The sequence below is a fragment of the Camellia sinensis genome, chromosome 14 (assembly GCF_055761805.1).
Source record: "Camellia sinensis isolate YWXY chromosome 14, ASM5576180v1, whole genome shotgun sequence".
In the NCBI taxonomy this organism is placed as follows: domain Eukaryota; kingdom Viridiplantae; phylum Streptophyta; class Magnoliopsida; order Ericales; family Theaceae; genus Camellia; species Camellia sinensis.
In genome coordinates, this window is record NC_138974.1 from 80,565,814 (window position 1) to 80,593,686 (window position 27,873).

General features: G+C 36.5%; 1 protein-coding gene across 2 annotated transcripts; it reads left to right on the top strand.

The window, feature by feature from the left end:
- Positions 1-9,056: 9,056 nt before the first annotated feature.
- LOC114308687 (DDT domain-containing protein PTM) lies at positions 9,057-27,620 on the top strand. 2 transcript variants are annotated; one of them, XM_028254334.2, is made up of 10 exons: positions 9,057-9,292; positions 9,505-10,533; positions 10,911-11,615; positions 11,830-13,114; positions 22,199-22,493; positions 22,656-22,780; positions 22,956-23,422; positions 23,517-23,545; positions 25,493-25,978; positions 26,087-27,620. In XM_028254334.2, the coding sequence occupies exons 2-10, from the start codon at positions 9,602-9,604 to the stop codon at positions 27,013-27,015; spliced, it is 5,253 nt and encodes a 1,750-aa protein (XP_028110135.2). In that variant the 5' UTR covers positions 9,057-9,292; positions 9,505-9,601; the 3' UTR covers positions 27,016-27,620. The 2 variants fall into 2 exon arrangements, with proteins under 2 accessions (XP_028110135.2, XP_028110134.2); XM_028254333.2 differs by having other exon boundaries at positions 9,089-9,292; positions 9,495-10,533.
- Positions 27,621-27,873: the final 253 nt, after the last annotated feature.

Genomic DNA, 27,873 nt, shown 5'->3' on the forward strand with positions numbered 1-27,873 from the left:
CATAGAAATATGGAATGATTGTTGAATCAATGATGAAAATGGGACCTAAGGGTTGAAATGGTAATTATGGAAAATGGCCTAATTACATTGTTTAATTAATTGGGATAATTAATTGGTGAGAAATGAGGAAATGAAATGTTGATTGAATATCCATTTGTGCATTTATTTTCTATTTTAGAAATAACTGCTTTGGGCTATCGGTGGAGGATAGTCGAGATTGTTGTAGACAATGCATGATGATTAGGTAAACGGAAACTAATCAATGGAATGTGTCATGGAACTTGACGGTTGATAGAATACATTAATTGTGTGTATTGTGTGATTGTATATAGAACCAATGTGTTTATATACGTTATGTGTAGAGGAGGAGATAGGGGATGTACTCCGCGGTTTAGGGGAAGATAGGGGATGTACCTCTAAACCGGATAGGTATTGGGAGGAGATAGGGGATGAACTCCGTAGACACAGCTCATATGCTTGTCTAGAGAAGTGAAGATAGAGCTCATATGCTTATCTTTGTGAAGTGTGGATACAGCTTGTATGCTTATCTGTGGATATTGTTGATATACATATCTGTTGTAGAATGTGGATACAGCTTATATGCTTATCTGAGGATATTGTTGTTATACATATCTGTTGAGAATGTGGATATAGTTTTTATGCTTATCTGAATGTGAGATATAGTTTTTATACATATCTGTGGAAATGATGATAGAGCTAGTATGCTTATCTGTTGTTAAAGGGAAAATGAAAAGTAATTGGGACTTGTAAGTCGTTGACATAAATATGTAATTTATGTGATTGTATCAGTGTTGACCAACTATCAATTGCTAATGTTTTAGTCATTGTCCATGGTTGGTTTAGTGTATTTCTACTGGGCTGTGGCTCACCCTATATGGGAATATCATTTTCAGGTGCAGGAAGCATGCCACCTCCAAGGACATAGCTGGGAGACTAGTGGCGGACATACTTTTGTCGCTTAACTTTTGATGTATTACATGTAACTTCAAGCCCAGGGCTTAATGTGTAATCGAGTTAGAACTCTTTTGTTGTAACCAAGTGTTAACTTGGAAAGCTGTAAGCCTGTAGGGCATTTTGTTATGATGTTAACATGTAATACTTATGTAATGGAATTCTAATGAATAAAGAAATGCGGTTAGTTTAAATGTAAATGCATGTCTTATTTGATGGGTTTAATGTTATTATTTTGAGGGCGTTACAGTATGGGGGTGATGAAAACATGCGGTTGGATACACTTCGTTTAGCTAAAGAACTGGGAGCAGATTATATTGATTTGGAGCTCAAGGTATTTGTATTTGACATCAATTCATCTGCAGGAAAATAGATTGAATTCTGTTAGATGATGTCAAGTTATTTGGAATTTTACATGCTTTCTCCAACAAAATTTGAACTAATTACAAACCAAGAAGTCTAATCATATTCAAAGCAACTTAAACAAACTGCAATTTGATGTCATTTTCCCTGGTTCAATGGTGGCCCTGGTTGCTCTAGCTTTGATGGATTTGTCTATGAGCACGGTAATCATTCAATCAATTTTTTTTTTTTTTACATTCTAAGATTATATTATTGATTATGTTTAGTCTTTTTTTTTTTTCTTTTCTTTGTGTTACTGTATGGTTTCCATATTGTCTTTTTTGGTTTGTTGAGGAAAACTTGATTGAAGCTTTTGCTAATCTTGTGAATCACTGAAACTGCTTGGATTCCTTGGATTGAGGCACAGATGAAAATTTTATACTGTGTACTTCAAAATATGTGAAGTGTGTACTTCAAAATATGTGAAGTGTGAAATGAAATAACAAGAAAATGAAAACGGGTATAATATTGATTTTACATATAGTTGCGTTCTAATATGTTAAAAAGATCAAGTTTCTTGAAATTGTTATTGTGTAACAAGAAAATGGAAATGCTTTTGTTCCGTTTGCATATGGGATGGGCCTCATCTCACAAGACCTATTTGAGGTGGTGGAGCTTTTCATTTTTTATCTACAATAGTCATGCTAGTTTCATCTACCTCATTACCCAAATATGCTTTCGAGTTTCAATGTATGGTGAAAGTATTGTTTGAGGTTATGCTCATATCAATGGTTTAAAATTGATGGAAAATTTGAAGATTTTGACACTTTATTATTTTGTTGGGTTCATTATCTATGGTCTATTATTATTTAGAAAATTTAGATCATAAACTCTGAATTTGGATCATTGGTTTAGGTGATTGTCTGTTTGATATGTGGATTGTTAAATTTTTTGCCCACCAAGTGTTTGATTCTATGCTCAAGTGACAAATTTTATCAGAAACAATTGGAACATGGAGTGTTTGAATCTGTTTCAATCTGCTTTCACAATTGAACATGGTCACTAATATATGTACACCATTGTAACTCTGTTACAGAGTATTGTGATTTTATTGAGAGATAGACATTAATGAAGATCATTAGAGAGATAGACATTAATAGCAAATCAAACCACTGCATAATTAGCCAAGCCCCATGGAACATGGTCATCAAAAATTGGGATATAATCTCACCATTGTGTTTGTTTGTATGCATTTATTGATGAGATATATTGTGGTTAAATTCTCATTCGTTGATGAATCCCCATATATTTTATTCATATTTAGTTGGAACTAGGTGGATTGAAGACAATTTTATGCTCTAACTCACTCAGATTCTTGTACTTATTTGAATGTGTTGGTTAGTTTAATCATATGAAAAGAAGTCAATTTTGGGCATTCTGCATATTGAAAACCCATTTCTACTACTTGGTCTAAACTTGAGCACATCTAATTCTTTGGAGAGTAATAGAGAAGTTTATCTTGCAGGATAGGGCTATGGGTACAACAAGCTGCTGTGAGAGCTTGACTGAGTCCATTTTAGACAATTTTAATAATTTAAATTATTTATTATGCAAGGCTCATTGACTACTATTAAAAAAAATTACGTTATGCAAGGCTCATTTGAGAAGAGTTTTCCATGATTTTTTTCATGCTAAATTCCTTTGTCTATTTCCTGTGTGATTTATGTGTGGTTGTCATTTATATAACTTGGCATAAACATTGAACTTCAAATTATTTTTTAAATGCATAATTTTTATTTTGTTGTTTTTTTTATATATAAAATTTGTCCTATTCACCTAACTTTAATTAACTTTTCATAATCACTGAACTTCAAAGTTGAGCATATAGGATACTACAAATCTAGACAGGAAAGAGATGGATCTTGTTATGTAGTTTTTGTTTTGTGTTTTGTATATAGACATGTTTTTTATGCATTACATGGTTATGTTATATTTTGCCAAATTTTGTTGAAAGATAGTAATCAAGTTAAAGTTTTGTGTAAATATGCTTTGTTATGTGCCCATTTAAAATTTTTGCCAATTAGGTTTTTGCTTCATGGGCATGTGATAATTATCAGTTGTGCCTCTAATGTGCAAATTCAATTGTTTAGCTTTTGGAAAACTTGGTATGCTACTATCTATTGTTTGATTTGGCTGTGGCAAGTTTAGGGCAATAAAAACCTGTAGATTTAAGGTTCTAGAAGAATGTATAAGAAAGGTTGTAGGTGTGTGGGGATTGAATAGGACAACATATTGTTTGGCTTTGACTTTCTTCATATAGTTCTTTGGCAATTATTACATGTTGAGTTGTTTACACTTTTCTATAAATATTCAATTGAGTATATTCATTCAGCGAAGCTTATGATGTGTAAATTTCTTTTCTGAAGCTGAGATGGGTGTATTGGAAAATGTTCTTGCATCTTTCCATTCCATTTCCCGATTTTCTGATTGCATTACTACATTTGCGTTATTTTGCAGTTGGTGTCTTCAGAAAGAAAGGTACCAAACTATATGAAGCAAGCTTGAAGGATGAGAAGCGTTTAGATCAATGGTTCCATTGTTAAATTAAGCAAGTGTTTTAGTAAATAAATTTAATTTTCCTATCATGTTTACACCTTCAAAATATTCTGTAAATGACATTTGATGTAGAATTTTTTGTACAGAGAACATCTTTTTTGTATGATTTTGTGTTTGTATGGAATTATTATTTTAGGTTGGATTGTATTTAATTTGTATAGAATTTGATGTTAAAAGATCAAATTTTTGTATTGTTGAAACGAAATAGAAATAGATATATGTATTATTTTGTTTAAATACAGGGTGTAGGTTGCACGAAATAAATACAGGTTGTGAAGAAATTCATTATAATAAAAAAAACACAAAATAAAGTTTTTGGTAATTAAATGTTTAGTAGCGGAAAGAAAAAAAAAAAAAAGTGAATTTGTTAGTGACTAACCAATTGGTAGCCAAAAAGGAAATCAATATTTTTAGTGACTAAATATTTGGTAGCCATAAAGAACCCAAAGATTTTAGGTGACTAAAAATTTAGTAGCTAAAAGTATAATGAAGACTTTCGGCTACCAGATGGTTAGTAGCCAAAAGTTTAATAAAATGAAAAATAATTTTTTTGGCGACTAAATTCTTTAGTCCCTAAATGTAGTAATGTTGTGACTAAAACTTATCTACGACAAAAAGTTTTAGTCGCTGAAAATTTAATTAATTTTATTTGAACACTTTTGGCGACTAAATATTTAGTCGCCAAAATATCACCTTTCCCGACTACCCAAAGTTTCGTAGCCAAATGCTTACTTTTGGCTACTAATATTTTAGTCGCCAAAACATAACCTTTGCCGACTAACGAAAATTTAGTAGTTAAAACGTTCACTTTCAACGACAAAAAATAGTTCAGTCGCCAATATTATCGCCGACAGGGTATAGGCGATAAGCTTGGCGACAAAATATTTTAGTCGCTAAATGGTTTCGGCGACTAAATATTGGATTTTTGACGACCAATATTTTGGTAGCCAAAAGTGACATTTCTTGTAGTGCCTTCCTATGCCAAATTCTTGAAGGACCTAAAGTGTTGTACTTTTAAACTCTTTCAATATACCTAGAATGTTGTACTCTTAAACTCTTTTAATGTCTATATATTAGCTCATTGTTTATCAAAAAAAAGACAGAAAGTGAAGACGATAAATTATTTAGCAAGTCTAACTTGCATCACCCGTAATGTGTCATTTCAATTGCAGAAATGGGTGGACATCTTTAGGAGCGCGGATTCACGGCCGCCCTACCCGGCAGCCAAACCCAGCAGCCCCCAAAACGACGTCGTTTTGGGGGCAAATTTTCAAAAAAAAAAAACGCAGAGGAAGAGAGGGAGGAAGGAGGGAGGAAGGGGGAGGGAGGAGGAGGAAGGGGGAGGCAGGAGGAGGCAGGACTGGAGGGGGCCATAACCAGTGGGGGAGGAGGAGGAGGAGGAGGAGGAGGAGGAGGCGACGAGCTGCGACGAGCTTCGATGGCAAGGCGAGACGACGATCGGACGGCTGCGCAGCCTCCTCCCTCCTTCCTCCCTTTTCTCCCTCTCCCCTCCCCTCCCTCTGGTTTCCGTTCGAAGAGAGAGAAAACGAGAACGAAGAAGAAGAAAAAAAAAAAAAAAAAAAACCCCAAAACGACGTCGTTTTGGGGGGCTGCCGGGTAGGGCGGCCGAGGATCCGGATTCCATCTTTAGAGACATGCTAAGTTTTAGATGGGACTTGCAATACTTATTAATAAGGAATTTTTATTTGCTTAAGCTTGGCCCAACCTGAACACATCTAAGCCCAACTCTATTATTCAAACCTGCCTATCAAGCCTCTATATATGGACTGTTTAAAAATAAAAATACTAGAAAACTAGTTTCGATTAAAAACAATAAAATCTAAAATAATAAAAAAAAAACAAAAATCCCAGAAAAATAAAAATAAAAAACAAAAAGCTGTGACCACTAATAAGAATTAGAAGAAAAAATAAATAAATAACCTAAAACTTTTATCCCCAAAAATTGCTATTATTAGTTTGATTGCCCATGGTTTGACAACTAGGTAAAATAAGAAGCATTTTGGAACTACCAAGGATGTACAACAATGGTTTAGAAACAAGTTCTACAAAAAGATATAAAACAAAAAAAAAAGACTAAGAAAAAAAAGGACAGAAATTCAACTTAAACTGATATTTTTCAATATATATTACATAAACAAATAATGATAAATATACTAGTGGGACAAGCTAGACCAAGCCGAGCTATGAACTTAAATCCCAAGTCCAATCCAAAATATTGGACCGGCTTAGTTTTATAAGTTAGAATACCCTTTATGAGCCAAAAAAAGTAGGGTTAGATTGAGCGAATTGAGCTAGCAACTTAAGTCAAGTTGTCACTTTGGGCTATTTTGGAAAATGAGTTAAAAGTCACTTTCCAACTTTTAACACACTTCTCTCTCTCACAAAAAACAAAAATGTCTAAGATCCTTTTTTTTCCCCACCCCTTTGACTCCCCCTCTCTCTCTCTCATTGGTTAGATTTTTTTTTTTTTTTTTTTTGTTTCCCTTGTCTTCCAATCACGACCTGCCACATGTGTGTATGGTGGTGGGGGTGGTGATTGAAGGGGGTCTCCGTCACTTCTCAACAAAAAAAGTCAAAAAGTAATTTTTAACTATCTTTCCAAAACACCTCTTTATCTTCTATATTTAGGCACTGTTTGGGAAGGGATTTTGTGGGTTTTTTTGGCTATTTTAGTCACAAAAGACAAAATAGATTATTTTAGCCACAACAAACAAAACATCACATCCAACCTATAATTATTATACTCTTCTCTCACAAAAAAATCCAAAAAGCCAAAAAGTCCTTCCCAAACCAAACTTTTTAACCTAGGCTAAAATAACCAGAAAAATCAAAAAACCAAAAAACCAACCCACTTCCCAAACCAACCCTTAGACAATGATGATCACACGTTCACTTGTAATTCGTTTGTATTGGCAGTAAGGGGGTTTTGGGATGACCTAAAAAAGTGTACTTTTTGTCTTTTTATGAAAAGATATGCAGAAAAGTAAAGAAGTGATGTGATGAAAAAAAGATAAAAAGATAAAAAAATAGATTGTTTTTGAATTGCCAAACTTGACCTAAATATTTGTTTATAACAGGTTTTTTCATAGTTTTTGAATTGTGGCATGACGAAAACGAGAGTCAACAAAAAGTAATAAGTAGTGGAAAATGTTTTCAACTTTAAAAAAATAAAAATATTTTCTAAAAGTCACTTTGGGCTATTTGGGGAAGTCGGTTAAAAGTCACTTTCCAGTTTTTAACCCACTTTTCTCTTTCACAAAAAACAAAAATGTCTAAGACCCTATTTTTTTCCCACCCCTTTGACCCCCCTCTCTCTCATTGGTTGGATTTTCTTTTTCTTTTTTTTTTGTTTCCCTTGTCCTCCATTCACCACCTACCACATGTGTGTGGGGTGGTGGGGGTGGTGATTGGAGGGGGTCTCCATCACTCCTCCACCAAAAAAAAGTCAAAAAGTAATTTTTAACCATCTTTTTAAAATACCTCTTTATTTTCTATATTTAGACAATAATGATCATACGTTCACTTGTAATTCGTTTGTATCGACAGTAAATATTTGTTTATAACAAATATTTTCATAGTTTTTGAATTGTGGCATGACGGAAACGAGAGTCAACAAAAAGTAATAAGTAGTGGAAAATGTTTTCGACTTTAAAAAAATAAAAATATTTTCTAAACGCAAATCTTACTAATACCACTATTTCATAATCGTTGCTACCACTACTACCACCACCACTAATATAATCACCAAATATATATTAATTTAAATATCACATTCAAATATAGAAAAAATATTTTTATGAAAACATAAAAAATAAAAAAATATATATACATATTTCAAAAATAATTTCTCTTAGAGACTACCAAATATTAACTGTTTTAGGACAGTCAGTTAATTTAGCCATCTGACCAATGTTAGTTGACCGTTACGCACTGAAAATTGTGATTTCCATTTTATTTTATTTTATTTTATTTAAAATTATTATATAATAATTAAAAAATTGACGGTTAATCAAAAACAATTTTAATTTGTTCCCGCCAATTCCCCATTAGTCAAGTTAATACTCATTTCCTGTACTATTTTTTTTTTTTTTTTTTTTTTTTGTGAATGTTGGTTTGGTTTGTATTATTAGCCATTCGCTACTAGCTCATTTGCTCGTGTGAAAACGGCGGAGACCCGAAACCGGCCTTTAGGAAAGGCCATTGTCTGAGTTGACTCGCCAACCTCCATGCATCTTTTTATTTTTTTATACATTAATAATTTAATTTGAAAACTCTAAATCAAACTAATAATAATACTATTGTTGGACAATATATTTTAGCAAGCCGTTTAATTTGTCAAAAAGTTGCAAGTCTAACACCTATGAAATTATATTCAAAGACATTTTTTTGTCTATGAGATTTTCGTTACAATAACACTGTATTTGGTTGGGATTTGAGAATGGATTTAAAAATAAAAAATAAAAAATATGTGTAAAATTAAGTAAAATATTGATACATTTTATTCATATTTTACTTACTTTTTTATTTTTATTTTTCAAATCCATTCTCAAATCCCTTAACTAAACACAACGTAAATGTAGGATATGTGGAAATTTCAAAAATTAAACCAAATAAATTGAGAATGAATTTCAAAAAACAAAAAACTTCTAACAACTACTAGATAATTAATTCAATTTTATTGAAATGTTGTTTATTTATAAATAATGCTTGTGTATAATTTTTTATTTTTTATTTTTTATTTTTTTTTACTTCTTGGTTAAAAAAATTACTTTGGATCTTCAAATCTTTTTAAATTTCAGCTAACTTTCTCTTGATATAGCCCTCTAAAAAATCACAATTAACAATATAGAGATGAATTCACTTTAGCAATTTTTTCTAATTAAAATTTGAAATTTTACTCATAAAAAATAAACTGGAGAATTACAAATTAGTGAAAATAAAATAAAATAGTTATAAAAAATACAGAGGTTCAAGTTAGATTGTACTTTTGCATCAAATTCAATTGTACTTTTATTTTTCGCAATAATTCTCAGGTTTTTTTTTTATTACTTTTTTTTTCTTTTTGTGATATTAATATTAATCCGTGACAACGACTCGGACGAGCTAAAACCGGTACGGAAAGGCGAGTTTACGAGTCAAACGAGTTATGATAGATTGTGTGCCGCTATAACTCGCTAGCAGGAGTGGTGATGAGGCCGAGTTGGTCTCTCTCTCTCTCTCTCTCTCTCTCTGCTCCATTAGGGCACTTTGCCACACCGTCTCTCTCTCTCTCTCTCTCTCTCTCTCTCTACAACTAGTCCCCAAAACACGTCTTCAATGGCGGTTCTCGATCCTTAACAAGGTACGCTTCGTTTTCACATTCTTACATATGTATACTATTATATATATATATATCGATGTTGAAGTCAAATCAACTTTTGATTCCTTAAAACTCTTCACTTTTATGCTCATTTCCTTGTTTTCGTGCTTAAAATTTTCACTTGATTGTTTTATTTTTGTTGAGATCCGTAAAAACCCTAAATTTTGCACTTTTATTGAATTAGTTGGATCCAGGTGTCGATTGTTTTGGTGAAATCAAGGTGTTTTCTTGGAACCCTAGGGATTGTTGCAAGTGTGGAATTTTGGGATTGATTGAATTCTGATTGGGCAAATGGAACCTGAGGTAATCAGATCGGAACGGCGAGGGAGAAAAAGGAGAAGGAAGGATGTGATGGATGGGCAAGAAAAGAAGCAGGCGGTTGAGACGAGATCCAAGGCATTTGTTGGGAGGTATGTGAAGAAAGAGTTTGAGGGTAGTGGGATTTTTCTTGGGAAGATAGTGTATTATGATGCTGGGTTATATAGAGTTGATTATGAAGATGGGGATTGTGAGGATTTGGAGGGCGTTGAAGTGAGGGAATTTCTTATGGGGGATGATGATTTCGATGATGAGTGGATGTTAAGAAAGAAGAAGTTAGATGAGTTAATTGCAAAGAAAGATGTAAAGGTGAAGGATTTGGCAGTGGAGGAGAACATAGTGGTGTCAGCGAATGCTTTGGATAAGATCGTGGTGTCGGCGAATGCTGTGGACAAGATCGTGGTGTCGGCAAATGCTGTGGACAAGATTGTGGTGTCGGCAAATGCTGTGGAAAAGATCGTGGTGTCGGCGAATGCTGTGGACAAGGTTGAAGCATCTCAACTGAGTGAGTTAAGTAATGATGGTGCTTATGAAATCGATGATGTTCAAGTTGAAGGTGATGCTGATTCATCGAGTGATTCATGTGAGCATGCTCTTGATCGGGATTTCAGCTTGGAGGTTGATGAACCAGTTGTCCCTCCACCTCAATTGCCTCCATCTTCGGGGAATATTGGTGTTCCGGAGGAGTATGTTTCACACCTTTTATCTGTATATAGTTTCTTGCGCTCGTTTAGCATCCAGCTGTTTTTGAGCCCTTTTGGACTTGATGATTTCGTGGGATCACTCAACTGTCCTGTTGCAAACACATTGTTGGATGCCATTCACGTTGGTCTCATGCATTCATTGAGGCGTCATCTTGAAACACTCTCTTATGATGGTTCTGAACTGGCATCAAAATGTCTCAGGTATTTTATGCATTATTATGTTTCTTTGACAAAAATTGTAACATTTACTTTTCTATTGGTAAACTTAAATTTGAGCATCTCATTGAAAATGTTACGGTGGCCAACAACCATGCAGTATTATTTTACTTCTTTGAGATTTTGAATGCTCTAAGATTTTTTTCATATAATCATCCTCATAAAATAAAAGAGTTTTCAGTGGAATTATAATTTATTGAATGCATGCAAGAAGCACTACTGCACCAATTATGTGGCCTAAACAGTAAGTACTGGGTACCTTTTATGCCCACTTCATTGGCCTCATCTTATTGTGCAAGAAGTGTTTACTTCAGTAGTCATTTGATCAGAATTTAGAATTAACGTGGCATTCTTGATTGTAGGTTTACTGATTGGAGCTTGCTTGATACATTGACTTGGCCAGTTTACTTGGTCCAATATCTAATGGTAATGGAATACACAAATGGACCAGAGTGGAAAGGATTTTACATTGATGTTCTGGAGAAGGATTATTACACCTTAGCCGTGGGTCAAAAGTTGATGATTTTGCAAATATTGTGCGATGATGTTTTAGAATCTGAAGAGCTAAGGGCAGAAATTGACATGCGTGAAGAATCAGAAGTTGGAATTGATTCTGATGCTGTTCAAACTGTTTCTTCTGAAGGTGGGCCACGAAGGGTTCATCCTAGATACTCAAAGACTTCCGCTTGCAAGAATGAAGAAGCTATGGAGATCATAGCAGAAACTCATGGGACAAAATCTTCTTGCAACTCAAGTTCTTTGGGTGTGAAAGGCACTGAAATGGATGTGGAAGCTGATATTGTTCATGATGGTAATTCTGATGAATGTCGGCTCTGTGGTATGGATGGGACTTTGCTATGTTGTGACGGGTGTCCGTCAGCTTACCATTCGAGATGTATAGGTGTGAGCAAAATGTTTATACCCGAAGGGGCATGGTATTGTCCTGAGTGTACAATTAATAAGATTGGGCCAACAATTACAAGGGGTACATCTCTAAGAGGAGCTGAAGTTTTTGGTGTTGATTCATATGGACAAATGTTTTTGGGTACTTGCAACCATTTACTGGTGTATGTTTCTAATACCTTAGTTTTACTACTTTGTTGCTTTTCCATATTTTGAATATGATAATATTTATGCTGTTGTAACTGGATGGCTTTGTCCATTGCGCCGCCTTGCTTTGGCTCAATATTGCACTTTATTTCTCTGTATATTATTATGTATTATATTGTCTCCTCATTCATCTCAAGTCCTTTCATGATGTTTTTAAATAATTGATCTCAGGATAAAGGTTTCAGTCAACTCAGAACCATCTCTTCGATACTACAATCAAAATGACATTCCACAGGTCCTGCAAGCACTGTATTCATCTGCACAACTTATTGTTTTGTATTCCGAGATTTGCAAGGGAATTTTACAGTATTGGCATATTGGAAGTGATATTTTACCTCTTGTTGAAACAATTGAAACAAGTAAAATGTTAGCAAACATAAAGGAGGATGTTGAGTTCTCTACTCCATCAGTTACTCTGTTGGGTAAGGAAAGTCCTAAAGTTTTAGATATGGTTGAGGGTGAGAACTTAGCAAGTTGTGTAACTGAAAGTGATGTGGAAAATATGGTCGGTTCAAGTCTGGAAAACTCTTGCAAAAATCCCGGGTTTAACAAGATTTTGTATACAATTACCCAAACAGAACACCCTGGTCAGCAGAGGAGTGGTGACGCTACAACAAAACAGCTTTGCCATCTTAAGGATACTGAATTCTCTGAGCGGACTAAGGTGGATTCTACCATGTCTTCTGTTTCAATTAGCCAGCAGGTCAATCCATCTGATATGATTCATCAAACCTTCAGTGGCAAAGCAAGCTTGGTTGATTTTGCAACATGTACATCAGGAAATAGCAATAAAAGTTACAAAGGACATGTGAATGATATTTGTATTCCTGTTAACATATCCTCTCAAAGCAAAGAGGGTACTAAGCGAGTTGGTGGAAGAGGTTACATGAATTCATCTGATGATTGCTGCTTGTACATGGGATCACATTTTAAGTCCCATGCATATATAAATAACTACAATCATGGAGATTTTGCTGCTTCTGCTGCTGCCAATCTGGCTATTCTTTCATCAGAAGAAAATCGGGTTTCTGAGTCTCATGCTTCAGACAACAGGAGGAAAGCTATGTCTGCTAACATTTCACTGCAAGTAAAAGCTTTCTCATCAGCAGCTATACGTTTTTTCTGGCCGAATTCTGAAAAGAAGCTTGTGGAAGTCCCAAGAGAAAGGTGTGGTTGGTGTTTTTCTTGCAAGGCCCCTGTTTCAAGCAAGAGAGCATGCTTGTTGAATGCAGCTGCCTCAAATGCCATTAAAGGTGCTATGAAGATTCTTGCTAGCCTTTGTCCAAGGAGTGGAGAGGGAAGCCTTCATGGTATTGCAATGTATGTTATGTTCATGGAAGAGAGTTTATTTGGTCTGACAGTTGGTCCCTTCCGGAATGCTGTGCACAGAAAGCAATGGCGTAAACAAGTAGAACGGGCTACAACCTGCAGTGCTATAAAGCCCCTCTTGCTTGAGGTAAGTACTTGATTTCCTTGCATTTCAATTATGTGTTGCTGGCATCTTCTAGATGCATGTCATCTTTTCTCTAATGACTAATCTTTTCATTTTTGATGAAAATGCTTGGTAGATGGTCTCCGTTTTTTAATTAATGTTTTCCATTTAATGATGGTACTTTTAATTCCGTCGATTACATATGTACCAAAATAATCATGTTATCCTGTAGCTTGCAATTCCACTTGCCGCTTATGTTTACCATGAAAATATGGTTGGCAAATATTTTTTTTTTCCCCAATTCAAAATAGCATCTCCAAGGGTCTTTTTTTAATGATTAATAATGAGTTTGAAACTAATAATTTTATGGGTGAATTAACTTATCTCAGTCCTTCAATCTAGTATAATTCTTGATGACCTTTTGGTATAAACGTGATTACATATTTACATAGATGACTATGTCTGACTAATGCTAGTGGCTTGAAGAATTGAGTACACAGTTTTAGTGTCTTCCATTGTTTAATATTTGGTTATCTAGCTCTTACAATTCAATTGTTGATAGAATTTGAAGCGCAATAGACATTTTCAAGTTGTTTTGATGTGTATTGAAGAAATGCTCCAGTAGGGGCACAACTTTGCACATACATAATATACAAATGGAAAAACAAAAAAAAACACTGATATCCGAAAACCTATTATAATTTATATATCTACATGGACAGATAACTACCCCAAAAATTCTACAGAAGAGTTTAAGGTTTACGGTTCACAGGCGGTGGCTTGGTTTCGCTATTGCTCATTACTTGGTATATTTGATCATAGCCAGATGCTCGATTGGAACCACCAACTGAAGCTAATCTGTTGGTCTCTTCTAAGTAACACTCAGCGACCACTCTCACTTGGGCTGAAAAGGAAAGCCCTTTGCTGCCACTTCCCATTACTCATCTATGGGGCACCTCTGATGCGATGGTTAATCCTCCTTGAGCCAAGCATTCCTATTGTCTCCCCTCGGACAATAGATGCCAACACCATTCCTTTCAAGGCATAAGCCAATCATTCTTTTTGCCTCAAAAGATCTACAATTCCTCTATTTCCAAATGTACAAAGGAGCCATTTCCCAAGCCTTCCTATTGTCTCCCCTTGGACATTCTTTTTGCCAAACACTAAGAATAACAATTGCCTAGGCATCACTCACGCTATTTCCAAACACTGAGAATAACAATTCCCAAATCTGTAACCACTGTACAATGAAAAAAAAAAAAAAAAAAAAAAGATTGTTCGACTCCCTTATACACTTGCACTTGCAACAATAGTCCAAGGTGGTTGAAATCAGGACCCTAGGTGATATTGTTGGGAGGGACTCGTGAATTGGATCGTAGAATTGGATCAAAGATCGTAAGATTTTACTTTTAATGCAAAATAAAATTAAAAATTATCGATAATAATAATGTATGTTACATTGTTTTAAAAAAAAAAATTAAGAAAAATGATAAATTTTCTAAGTTAACATAAATTAGAAGAGACGTTTGAAAAAAGAGTTTATAGTCAAATTTTTTATATAAATATACACACATAAACACACACACACACACACACACACACATATAAGAAATAACTAATAACAAAAAAATTGTAGGATTAGGATCATAGTAGAATTGGGATTGTTATTTGATTCTACACGATTTTATGAATAGGTTGTAGTCACTTTAAGATCCCTTACTAAATTTAAGATTCTAGTGTGATCCGGATCATTTGGATGAACTGAATCGTAAGATCTTACAATCTGGACCGGGATTCAGATAACCGTGCAATAGTCCATCATAGTCTTTCCCCCTTTTCTTATGTTATCAATTATCAATGATAAAAATAGTCTCCCTAACAGTTGTCTAGGCAAAGAAAGGTGCTTGCCTTCAGCCACCACATACCTTTACAAGGAAAGCTAGTATTGCTTTGCCCAATGAGTTTATGATTGAAAGAAGCTATTGTAAATACACCATTTGTCATCATCCAAACCCAACCCTCTACGGGCAGTAGCTTTTGCTACTGAAGGCCTAAACAAGATTGGACTGATGTGCACTTGGTTAAAATGCAGCGACTGTAAGATGATTCCTAGAGAGAGCCTGATGTCTCAACATAGGATTTTGGTACTATATTTACGCTTTAAAGGGCAATACCAAGCTAGGAAGGATAGTGGATGTCGTAGGACGAGATGGTAGGACCTAAAAGGAGATAAACTAGACTAGTGAAATACCTGAAACAGTACAACAAGACCAGTACCAATTTGATCCCATCTATTTTCCACCCTTAAATGCGTAAATTCTCTTTCAAAAAAAAAAAAAAAAACTCAAGAGTAAAACTCACTTAGCAATGAGGAAAGTTTGAATTGGTCCCAAGTCCAGCAACTATGGGTTCAAAATCCTCCACCAGTTCTTCTTCTGAAGCTAAAAAAAAAAAAGAGTATGTTGACAAACAAGAAACCAATTAGATTAAAACACACCCCAACCATGATCTTAGCCAAAAAAATAAAACAAAAGGCCAATTACAAATTCAAGGAGTTACATAGAAAAACAATCAATCTCCAATATTAAAATATGACTTCATATGTTTACCTCTAAAACAGTATAGCCAATCTCAAGTGCATAATAATGCCTCTACATTCCTAGGCATGATTGAAGAGCGGAATTTGTCAATAATTCGGCCTCCAATGCTAAACGCAAACTCAAAAGCAACTGTCGTGATTGGAATACTCAAAACATCACGTGCCATCAAAGAGAGTTCTGGATATTGAACACTATTTGTTTTCCAATAACTACGTATATCCATATCTGAATTTTGCTTTCTGTCTAGTCTCGGCTCTTCCAAATACAAGTCCAATTGTGACTTCATTCTACATAACCGATATTGTTGACTCTCAAATAAATCAAATTCCTACATAAATTTTGCAATTAGTGTATTAGAATAATAAAGATAAAGGAAAAGATATTATAACTGTATATAATTAACTACTCTTACATCCATTTCATCAAGTACATTCTCGTTGTTGTCTCCACTTGTAGCACATGTTGATGATGAAGTGGGACTACATTGCACATTCTCGTCAAAAAGCAAATATAACTTTTCATGAATAAACCTTACCCTTTTCAACATATACCTTAAGGTTCAACTTCTTAAAACGAAACTCTACATATTGTAACTTGTAACGAGGATCTAATATTACCGCAAAAGATAACACCACACTATAACACTCCCATTATTTATCAAATTTCTCTTTCATCATACTTGCCATGGAATTTATGATTTTGTCCGAGTTTTTCATCTCCTCCGTGATAAGTAATTGTATTCTCTACACCCCATGAAAGTATAAATTTGCCGTGGGATACAAAGATCCCGAGAAAATAGTGGTAATCTCATAAAATGGTTTCAAAAACTTAGCTATTCTTTCAGCTCTAAGCCACTCATCTTTTGATGGACATGTCTTGAAATTTGTATCAATCAACTGCAATTGAGAAAATGGAAGACGATGTATTAAGGCAGACTCGTGCATCAAATATGTTGAGTTCCATCTTGTGGAAACATCTTGCCGTATCTTTTAACTACACTTCAAAGATAATTGAGCGATGCATATGGTAAATTTGATCTTCCTCCCTTCTGAACCTCTTGACATATTTAACACTTTCTCGGATTTTATGTATAGCTTCATCAATCACCTTCAACCCTGCTTGCACAATTAAATTCAGAATATGTGCGCCACAACGTATATGAAAAAAATCACTGTTACACAACAATGTACCATTCAAACCAATATGACACTTCAAGACATCCACAAGGCCATCATTATACGATGCATTATCCAAGGTAAGGGTGAAAATCTTTTTATCAATGCCCCACTCTTTCAACAAATGAATAACCCTTTCGGCCAAAATTGGACCATTATGTGGAGGAGGTATGTGACGAAAATTTAAGATCTTTTTCTGTGACACCCAATCGTCATCAACATAGTGGGCAGTAAGTGCTAGATATCCATCCATAGTAAGTGAGGACCACAAATCTGATGTCAAGCATACTCTATGTCTGATTGAGTTCAATATATTTTTCAATTTCTCTTGTTCCCTTCTATACACCATTAATTTATCAAACTTTGCAGTGTTTCTCGAGATGTTCTTTACACTTGGATTTAAAAAACAATGTATATCCTTGATGCCTTCATGTTCTACAAACATAAAAGGATAATTGTGCCTAATTATTGTTGTGGCTACCTTCTTACGATATAGGTCTTGATCTAGTTCAGTAAAATGATGAGAATCATGGGGCACCTGTTTATGGCAATTACTAATATGGTGTAATAAGTTCATGGTGCCTGCTCTCAAATCTGCAATGTACTCTTGCCCACACTTCTTACATTTAGCCCTTTGTTTCCCATCATCACTAATAGGCAACTTTTCGAAGTCATCCCAAACTATGGATGCGGATCTCTTACACTGTTTTGAAGTAGCACAAGAGCTTTGCTCCACATGGTCATCAATATTTTCCTCCATCCTATCGCATGTAAAATATATTCTTTTTAAATTGCAATAATCCATACCCCAAAATGGGTGGCAATGACATTTTCAACACAGACAATAACAACTAAAAATGAAATTTCCAACCACCAGGATATAATATGAAACAAATATTCATCTTCATCACTTTTAAAATTAATAATGGTAACATATGGTAATGAAATTTTCAGCCATTAGAAAATAAACTAATTTGACAAAAACACAACTAAACAGGGTATTATTTTGTCAAAGTGGGGATCATTTTGTCAAGGCAGGGATACTTCATCATTCGGAATCGCATCGAGCAACATCTATTAAATTGCTCAACTACTCTTTCCTATGTATTTGCCAAATTTATTTTACATATGGATGATAAGTTTCAACTAGATTAGAAAACAGGAAAAACAAAAAAGAAAAAACAAGGAGTTTCTTTACAATTTTCATAAGCTGATGAGCAACACACCTATCATATCACAATAAAAAATGGTTCTCAACATCTTCCAGATTGTCAAATGTAAGAACTCATAATATCCAAACCCAAAAAATATTTAAGCTAAACGTTTAAACCCATACAAGGTTTCAAGTGAATATTCAAACTAATAAAAGATTTAAGGTAATTAAGTAAACCTGTTGATGCTTGACTTTGAGCTATTTGGAAATGTTGGTCTTTTCCTTCAATGTCTTTTTCTTTCTCTCTCTAAGATCTGCAAATGTAAGAACTCATAAATATCCAAACCCTAAAAATATTTAAGCTAAACATTCAAATCCATACAAGATTTCAAGTAAATATTCAAACCCATAAAAGATTTCAGGTAATTAAGTAAACCTTTTGATGCTTGGCTTTGAGCTATTTGGAAACGTTGATCTTCTCCTTCAATATCTTTTTCTCTCTCTAGTGATGAGTAAATATTGACCTTTCTAATCTGAAAACTCTGTTAGATCTCTGTTAGAAACTGTTAGAATTTACCTACACCTACCACCACCTACTACCACACCTACTACACCTACCACCAATTTACCCTCACCTACTCCTCACCTACTACCCAAACCCTCTCCTATATAATGAGCCACTCTGATTTGTAATAGAATATATCAATGAACATCAATCAATAATACATATATTTTTACATGGTATCAGAGCAAGGTTAAGATCTTAGTATTTCTCGCTTCACCGGCGGGCGGCAACCTCGCCTTGGTCGCCCGCCGGACCTCAACCTAGTCCACTAGAATTTCCTACACATACCTTGAAATTTCTTCGAGTCCACCACCTTCAATGAACCCAACTGAGACTACTCTGACCTCAAGAGGATCTGTCACCAGATGCCCTCTCTCTCCTCTTCCTTCACGGCAGAGACAGGTGAAGGACCAGCCGTCCTCCACATCATCAGCGATCTCGTCTCTCTCCTCTTCTATTTGATGAGCTCAACGGCAACAATGGGGTTTAGACCCGATGTGATGAAATCTGTTGGTAAACTCTGTTGGCAGTGCCTGTGCCCCTCCCAGACACTGCCGTTACGGCAATCTTGGTCCACCTCCGCCGGTCCGTCTGCCACCGTCGTCAACCAGCACCACCATCGCCGTCCTCTATCACGGTATCCCTCACTGGTATCCCCCCTCTCTCTATATATATACATCACCGTCACAGCTATCGTCTCCACCACGACTCTACCGCTGTTTTTTCCAAGTGGAGTACGCCACGAAGGCGGTGAAACAGGGCTCGACGGCGATTGGGTTTCTCATCTCCATCTCTTTCTTTAACAGCTCAGCAAAGGAGATCAGTACCAGCCCTGTTGCCAACACTCTACGGCTTGCCGGCTCTGATTTGGCAACTTCCATATGATCTGATCTCATTTGAGAATGAAAACTTGATCTGATAATCTGAACGAGATCAATCTGTAATTTGTGTACGAGATCAATCAGCTACGATGGCCATTTCAACCCCATTTTGGTTGTTTAGGTGCTGGAGCTCACTAACAACGTCTTCATCGGCTACTCTCGCAACCACTCCGCGAGATGATGATGAAGATATACCAGATCTCAACCTCTGTTGTTGAACCCTATAACAGTGTCTTGTCCACTCACCCATGTGACCCACACTCACACACACACCCTGGCAACCCATTTTAATATATTAACATCACTATCCTAGCCCACAGGTTTCGAAAACCCCCCACCGGATTTATTTTATTTTCATCATCACTTTGCTGGTGCACATTCTCATTCTCATTATTTTTATTATTATCACATGGGCGTGTTACCCCTCTTTTAAAAAAAAAAAAAAAAAAAAAAAAAAACAAATAATTTACAAATTTACCCAACACTCATATTTTATTCATCTCCGGGATCAACCCCGATCACAATTTTACACAAAAAAAAAAAAAAAAAAAAAAAAACAAACAAACAAACAAACATCACCCACAAACACCCACCCACAGTGGGATTTTTCTTTTCCCTTCTCTATTCTACTGCAGGTCTCTTCTTCTTACTTTTATCTTGGGTGTCCCGTGCCAGTCCGGTCTCCGTGTTTCCTAGACTACCAAGCAAGTTGCCTCCCCCCTGCTCCTCCACTGCAGCATATGGTGGCGGACCTCCAAATCGCCACATCACGGTGGCCTTCCGCTTCAACTCCTTATTTTCTGCTTTCAGCACACTTATCTCTGCTCGCGCATCCTTATACATGCGTTGGAGCAGAGCCAGCTGGGCGTTTAAATGCTGCACCTCATTTGTCCTACTCTGCAGCCGGTTCGACAAGTTTGTGACCGCCATCATGCTTTCCACACATGCCTTCAAAGTATACTGATTGGCCTCCACATCTGACTGCACTGCCATTCTTTGCTCCACCGACCGCATCGGAAAGTTCAACGGAGCAAACTCCGGGGCGCTTGGTTGAGGTTCCAGTGCCACCGCACCAGTTCTCTCTCTTGTTGACTCGTTGAGGTCGGAAAAGAGGGTGAGTAGCCCGCGGGAAGACGATGAAGCCATTTTCTAGGCAACAGAGTGTTACACAGTATCTCTCTCAGAAATCTCTCTCAGAACACAGAGTGTTACAGAATCTCTCTCAGAACTCTCTCTCAGAATATCTCTCGCAGGTTTTTTTGCCTCAGTCTCAGCCTCCGTCTTATAGCCGAGGCAGCCACGCGCATCGCGCGCCTCTTACCACCAGCCGACAAACGGGCGCGCCAACCAAGGCACCCACGTGCCTCGCCATCATGTCCGGCACACCTTTTGATGAATTGGGCACGCCTTTTGATGGCACGCCTTTTGACAAAATTGGGCACACCTTTTGAGGGTGCGACTTTTTATGGGTCCGACAAGACTCTATAAACTGTCCCGACATAGATTCCGGTTAGTTTCTACAAGGGTCCGACAAGACTCTGTAAACTGTCCCGACATTGATTCCGGTTAGCTCCTTTATGGGTCCGACAAGACTCTGTAAACTGTCCCGACATTTGATTCCGGTTAGCTCCTTTATGGGTCCGACAAGACTCTGTAAACTGTCCCGACTTAGATTCCGGTTAGTTTCTACAAGGGTCCGACAAGACTCTGTAAACTGTCCCGACATTGATTCCGGTTTGTCTGCTACAACGGTCCGACATGACCCCATAAACTGTCTTCTACAACGGTCCGACATGACCCAATAAACTGTCTTCTACAACGTTATGACACCATCATTCAGTGTCTTCACCAATGGTCTGACACGACCCTACAGTGTCTCCTATCCTTTTTTATTATTTTTATGTATTTTCTTGTTTTGTTCCTCTCTCCAAACTGAAGTTGGTTAGTTTCTATCCTCCTTGAGTTTGCGGGGGGCTGTTAGAATTTACCTACACCTACCACCACCTACTACCACACCTACTACACTTACCACCAATTTACCCTCACCTACTCCTCACCTACTACCCAAACCATCTCCTATATAATGAGCCACTCTGATTTGTAATAGAATATATCAATGAACATCAATCAATAATACATATATTTTTACAGAAACGTATAAGAAAACCCTAAGAGAAAAGCCCCCAAATATGAGACCAATGGGTTAAGAAGTTGGGTACCCAACGGGTCCAACATATCAACCCATTTACAAAAAGGTATTTTTTTATTAACCCCGATTATGCCCTTTTACATAAACTAGCAATACTCAAACCCATTTATTACCGGTGGGTTTGGGCAGGTTTATGTGTCCAGTTTCAAATTGGCCACCTCTAATAAATAGAATGTGTGTGCATGTATATATTTCTGTGTGTGTGCAAATAAAAGAAAGTACACCCAGTTTAGTCCCCATTATATAATATATTTACAAATTCAATCTGAGAAGTACAAATCATCGAAGGATGTATAAATTGAGTGTCATTAGAATGTTGTGGAAGTTATTCAAAATGAAATCCTTCCAATTTGTTGAAATTTCATTTTCAAAGTAAAATATATTATATGGGTAGAAGTCTTGTCTTTTGGATTCCATTATATCTGAAAACTGATAATTGACAGCAAAAGATGTATTTTGTTCTTGTTATACATGCCTATACATTTGATCATCTTGTTGGTATGCTCATATTGTTTATATTTGCAGCTTGAGGAACACATCCGCACTGTTGCTCTTTCTGTGGACTGGGTTAAGCTTGTGGATAATTGGTCAGTTGAATCTTCCGTGACCCAGAGCACTACGTGTGCTGCTGGATCAACTCAGAAACGTGGACCACGTGGGAGGCGGGGTAGAAAACCGTCTGCTATATCTGAAGTCACATCTGATGACTCTCTTGACAACTTGAGTGACTTCACCTGGTGGCGAGGAGGAAAGCTATCAAAGCGGATATTTCAGAGAGGGGTTTTGCCGCGTTCATTGGTTAAGAAAGCAGCTCGCCAAGGTAACATCTGAACTCTGACCCTCTATTGCAAGCATCATGGATTGAGTCTAATATTTTTTTTTTTTTCTTTCTCCTTCTCTTCTTTTTCTGTTTTCTTTTTTGGAACATTTTTTTTTCTGAAAGAGAATTAGATAATTCACTCACGGTTTTGCTGCTTATCAGGTGGTTGCAGAAAGATTCCTGGTATTTATTATGCTGAAGATTCTGAGATCCCTAAAAGGAGCAGACAGTTTATTTGGAGAGCTGCAGTTGAAATGAGTAAGAATGCATCACAACTTGCGGTTCAGGTGTGTTATTATTATTAACATGCTATTGCAATTATACAGTTGCTCTTGTTTTTTCCATTTAGCAAACAATTGCCCCCTCCGGTCCCTGTTCAGTTTATGGTGAAATTTGTGATTTCTGGATGATTGTCCATTTTTGCCATCGCAACCTTTACAATAAAATTGTCCCTTGTTTCAGGTCAGGTACCTTGACCTTCATGTAAGGTGGAGTGATCTTGTTCGTCCTGAGCAGAACATTCAAGATTCAAAAGGTCCAGAGACAGAAGCTTCTGCTTTTAGAAATGCTTTTGTTTGTGATAAGAAAATTGTGGAAGACAAGGTTATGTATGGAGTTGCTTTTGGGAATCAAAAGCATCTCCCTTCCCGCGTCATGAAGAGTATCATAGATGTAGAGCAAGGCAAAGATGGAAGGGAAAAACACTGGTTTCCTGAAACTCGCATTCCTTTATATTTGATCAAAGAGTATGAAGAAAATGTAGATGAAGTGCATCCGCCATCGGCTGACAAGCCTGTGAATGTGTTGTCCAATTTACAAAGAAGGCAGCTGAAAGTTTCTCGTAAGGAGATTTTTTGTTACCTTTCATGTAAGAGAGACAATTTGGACAAGTGCTATTGCGCTTCGTGTCAAGTGGATGTTTTACTTAGGTAATGCTTTCAATACTACTGTAAATTTCCCTCTTGTTTTTTATTCTTCTACTTGGCCGTCAATTGAGTAACATGTTCTCTGCTGTGGTTTCAGGAAAGCGGTTAAATGCAGTGCATGCCAAGGTATAGTTATCACTTTTCTGTATCAGGAAACATGTAGATTAGAGTGTTTGTTCAATTTGCTAATCCCTAATTCAATTTTAAACTATCTAAATTACTTAATATGCCTTTTTTTAGCTTTTTGAATTGCATCAATAATGCATATCAATTCTAGTGCTGGAATTGTTTCTCCCACAACCACAAAAAAAGAAAGAAATTGAAGCTTTTATGTGTGATAGATAGAAAGACTTCCTCTGGAACATCACGCAAATTCAGCAAAAGCCTTGTCAACTATTCTAAGATCATGTAGTCATGCCCTTGTATGGTAAATTACAATACCTCTCTATGGTTTGAGAAATCACAAATTTATCCTTGTCAGAGTTTGTCTCTTAATGGGGTTAATAGAAAACATAAAATTACTTTACTATCCTCTCATAATAAATTAAATTACCTTACTACCCTCCTTCCCTTCCGTACACATACCCTATAACTTTCTCTCTCCTCTCTATTTCTCTCTTCTCACATGAACCCAATTTATTTAACTGAGTTGACTACATTAGCAACCAAACCATATGCAAACTGGAGACCCACTTGATGCTACTAGCACAACAATGGCAATCATTCCTTAACCATCACAACCGTTTTAGTTGCCAGTGCCACCACCATATTGCCACAATACTTGATCTATGGCAAACCTATTTCACCCAAACAGATTGGCTTAAACGAAGCCGCAATTGCTTCCCACAAAGTGATGACAACATAAAAAAATGGTGACATCCATTACCTATTATTCATCAAAATGGTGGACAGCAAGTTGAGTTTCCCAACTAACGATCAATTGGTAACTGAATGTAATTTGTTCTCTGAAAATGCTCTCTCAATCTCACTTTCTCTATCTGAGAACCACATTCCTTACTCTGAATCTTACCATCAAAACCATCAAATGAGCCTGGATTTATTGGTGAAGGTAACAGTGGTGAAGGTGTGGCAATTGGGGTGTGGCGAAGGTGTTATGTTAGAACAGTAGGAATGGTTTTATTTTGTGATTGTTTGATGTTATAGAATATATTTTGAATTGATGGAGAGAATTGACTGAGATTATCTTGTACAAAACAGATGAAAATAATTTATGGTCTTAAATATACCAAACTAGTAGTATGCTAGAACTAGTTCACATAAAATCATGTTTTAATATAGACTAGCTAAATGGAGCTGGTTTGGAGCTAGACTAGACAGATTTTAAGGATTCTGAACAGGCCCAAAATGTAGTGAAATGGCCTTTCCATTTCAACGAAATCTTGTGTAGAAGAGTGAGATGCTTGAATATGGCATCTACACTGACCCTAAAAAATTTGGCATCTACACGACATAATCCTTACTGTTTTGTGGTTTGCCATTCACATTTTCTTCGCCCTCTTCTCTTCTTTATACAGGCCCTACCTCCTTTAGATAATCAGCCTAGCATGAAGTAGGATTTATTTTCATGAAGCATGAGGGCAAGTTTTACACTGATTGTCTAGCTTTCATGACCAACGCCCTCTTGATTTGGTACTAGTTATGTGAAAGATGAGTCACTGAGCTTGATCGGCTGCTAAAGAGTATCATTACTAGTTTAAGAAACTAGATGAACTTTTTACTCGTCAAAGAAGCTGCACCGGAACTTTCCTGTTGGTAGTATACAGACAAGAATACCTGCATAATCAACAGTTCATGTAACTTAAAATTATAATTGTACATGCCTTGATTTGACCTCTATTTTTATGTCAGATGTTATCGCCATTACAATAATTGGGATGTTACTGGCATTTTAGAAGAACTTATTAGAACGTATGAAAAATTGGGGAGGCTCCCAATATTTTTCTAATGTATTTTCCGTCATAAATGTTTAGGGTATGAATGTAGAACTCAAGTTTTTTTAGAACTGAAATTGGTCAAATACGCATGAACTGACTTTCACATTTTTGTGATCAGGTTTTTGTCATGAGCAATGTACCATCAGTTCTATGGTTCACAGGAATGACGAATTTGAGTTCTTGATCACCTGCAGACAGTGTTCCCATACCAAAGCTATTGCTCAAAGTGAAAACAGTAATGAATCTCCAACTAGCCCCTTGCTTTCGCAAGGGCAAGAGTTTCAGAATGCTGTTACAGTCAGTAAAGGTGCCAAGCAGAAAACCTTTAATCAACCATTAACATCTGTTGGACATTCTCCAAGTTCTATGGAGATGAAACCAGCTACGCATGATTCTAATTTGGCAACAAAAAATCGACGCAAGTTATGTTCTTGGGGTCTGATATGGAAAAGGAAGAACCCTGACGATGATGGAAGTGATTTCAGATTGAAAAACATTCTTCTGAGGGGCAATTCAGATATGAGCTGGTTAGAACCTGTTTGTCACCTGTGCCAAAAGACTTATAATTCTAATCTCGTGTATATTCGCTGTGAAACATGCCAAAGTAAGCCTGCCACTTGATAAGTTCTATTTCTCTTCCCTCCGTTTCTTTTTGGTTAGTTTCTCTGCTAATTTGTAGTATTCCATTCATGCCGCTTTTGGTCACTTGCAGATTGGTATCATGCTGAAGCTATAGAACTAGAGGATTCGAAAATTCCTGAGGTGATGGGATTCAAATGTTGCAGATGTCGGAGGATAAGATCACCTGTGTGCCCTTATTTGGATCCAAAAAGCAAGAAAATATTAGAAGCCAAGAGGCCACGCACAAGAGCTCCAAAGACAGGAAATTCAGAATTGGACTCTGATTATGGAACCATTTCTGAACAACCTAATGAGTGGGAATCCACTACTCCAGTGTTGCCCAAGAATGAGGTAGTTCCGGAGGAAGACAATCCTCTTCCTTTTTCAGCCGTCGAGCAATTTACAGAGCACAAATCAGAAATGGAATTTGAATGGAATCCTGCTACTGCTTCTGGAACTGGGCCTCAGAAACTACCAGTTAGAAGGCATATGAAGCGTGAAAATGATGTTGATGGAACCTCGGCAAATAACCCATCTCAGGTTGAGTTATCAACGCCAATTGAACCAAACATTCTCCCGAACCCTGGAGAGGAATCATTATCTCCTCACGTGGAGTGGGATGTTTCTAAAAATGATTTTGATGATGGTTTATTGTTTGACTACGAATGTCTAAACTACGAGGACATAGAGTTTGAACCCCAGACCTACTTCTCCTTTACAGAGTTGCTGGCATCTGATGATGGTGGCCAATTGGGTGAAGTTGATGCATCTGGGATTTCATGGGATGGACCTTCCGAGCAGTGTGGAATGATGGGTATTGACAATCATCAAGAACCAACAATTTCTGTGGATCCTGCTGGTGATATGGAGTTTTGTCGGAGCTGTTCTCTTATGGATCCACGCCCCGATCTTTATTGCCAGAATTGTGGGTTGTGGACACACAGCCATTGTGTGTCCTGGGTCGAGCAGTCATCTTGGGAGGGGAACTGGAGGTGCAGCCACTGCCAGCAGTGGCAGTAGTTGATCTCATGTTATATATAGGGTTCTGAAAAAAATTCTGCTGTAACTAAGTTCAATTAGTCATGAAACGGAGCACAGTTGAACACAGACTTGCCGATTGATGTTGTGCATTGTTATGAGAGATTAAGATATGCTGTGCAGTTGAACAGTGATTTCTTCTTTGGTTGAAGAATTTTGCCAGTTGTGGTGCATGACGAACTTCCAGAGCTCAACCGCTTTTGTAGTAGCTTCTTAGTGGTTATTGAGTGCGTTTAGTGAGAGAGAAATTGGTGCTGATTCTTGGCTAGTTCTCCCTTCTTATGTGCTAAATTCAGCCTTTTGATATCACAAATATATGGAAGATTGATTTTGCAATCATAGGTTTGGTTAGATCAAATATTGGAAGATACAAAAATGTTCAAAGCCTGTTGATACCTGGATTAAAAACCAGGGAGGATTAGAATCACTATGGGAGGTGTGATATTTACTCAGAAATGGATGGATGGATGAGCAGATTTTTTTGGTGCTTATCTTATTCTTTTTCACTTTGTGTAAATCAGAATTCCCTCGTATTCTTGTTTGGCTATGACACTTGACTTCAGAAGTAATTTCCTTCAGTATTTGAATTTGTTTGTTTTTGGGATCTGAACAAATAGCATGCACAACAATATCCAAAATTCTATTTTGGCCTCGTACATAGAAAAACACTGCCCTGCTTCTTGATGGAGACCACTCCTGGTTTGTTAAGATAATTCAACTTCTTAATTTTGTAAAATATAATGAGTATATGATCGATGTAAAAAATATTAAATTTGATCCGATCACATTTATCTTAAAAAAATTGAACGATAAATGTGATTCTTTGAATCAGACCTTTGA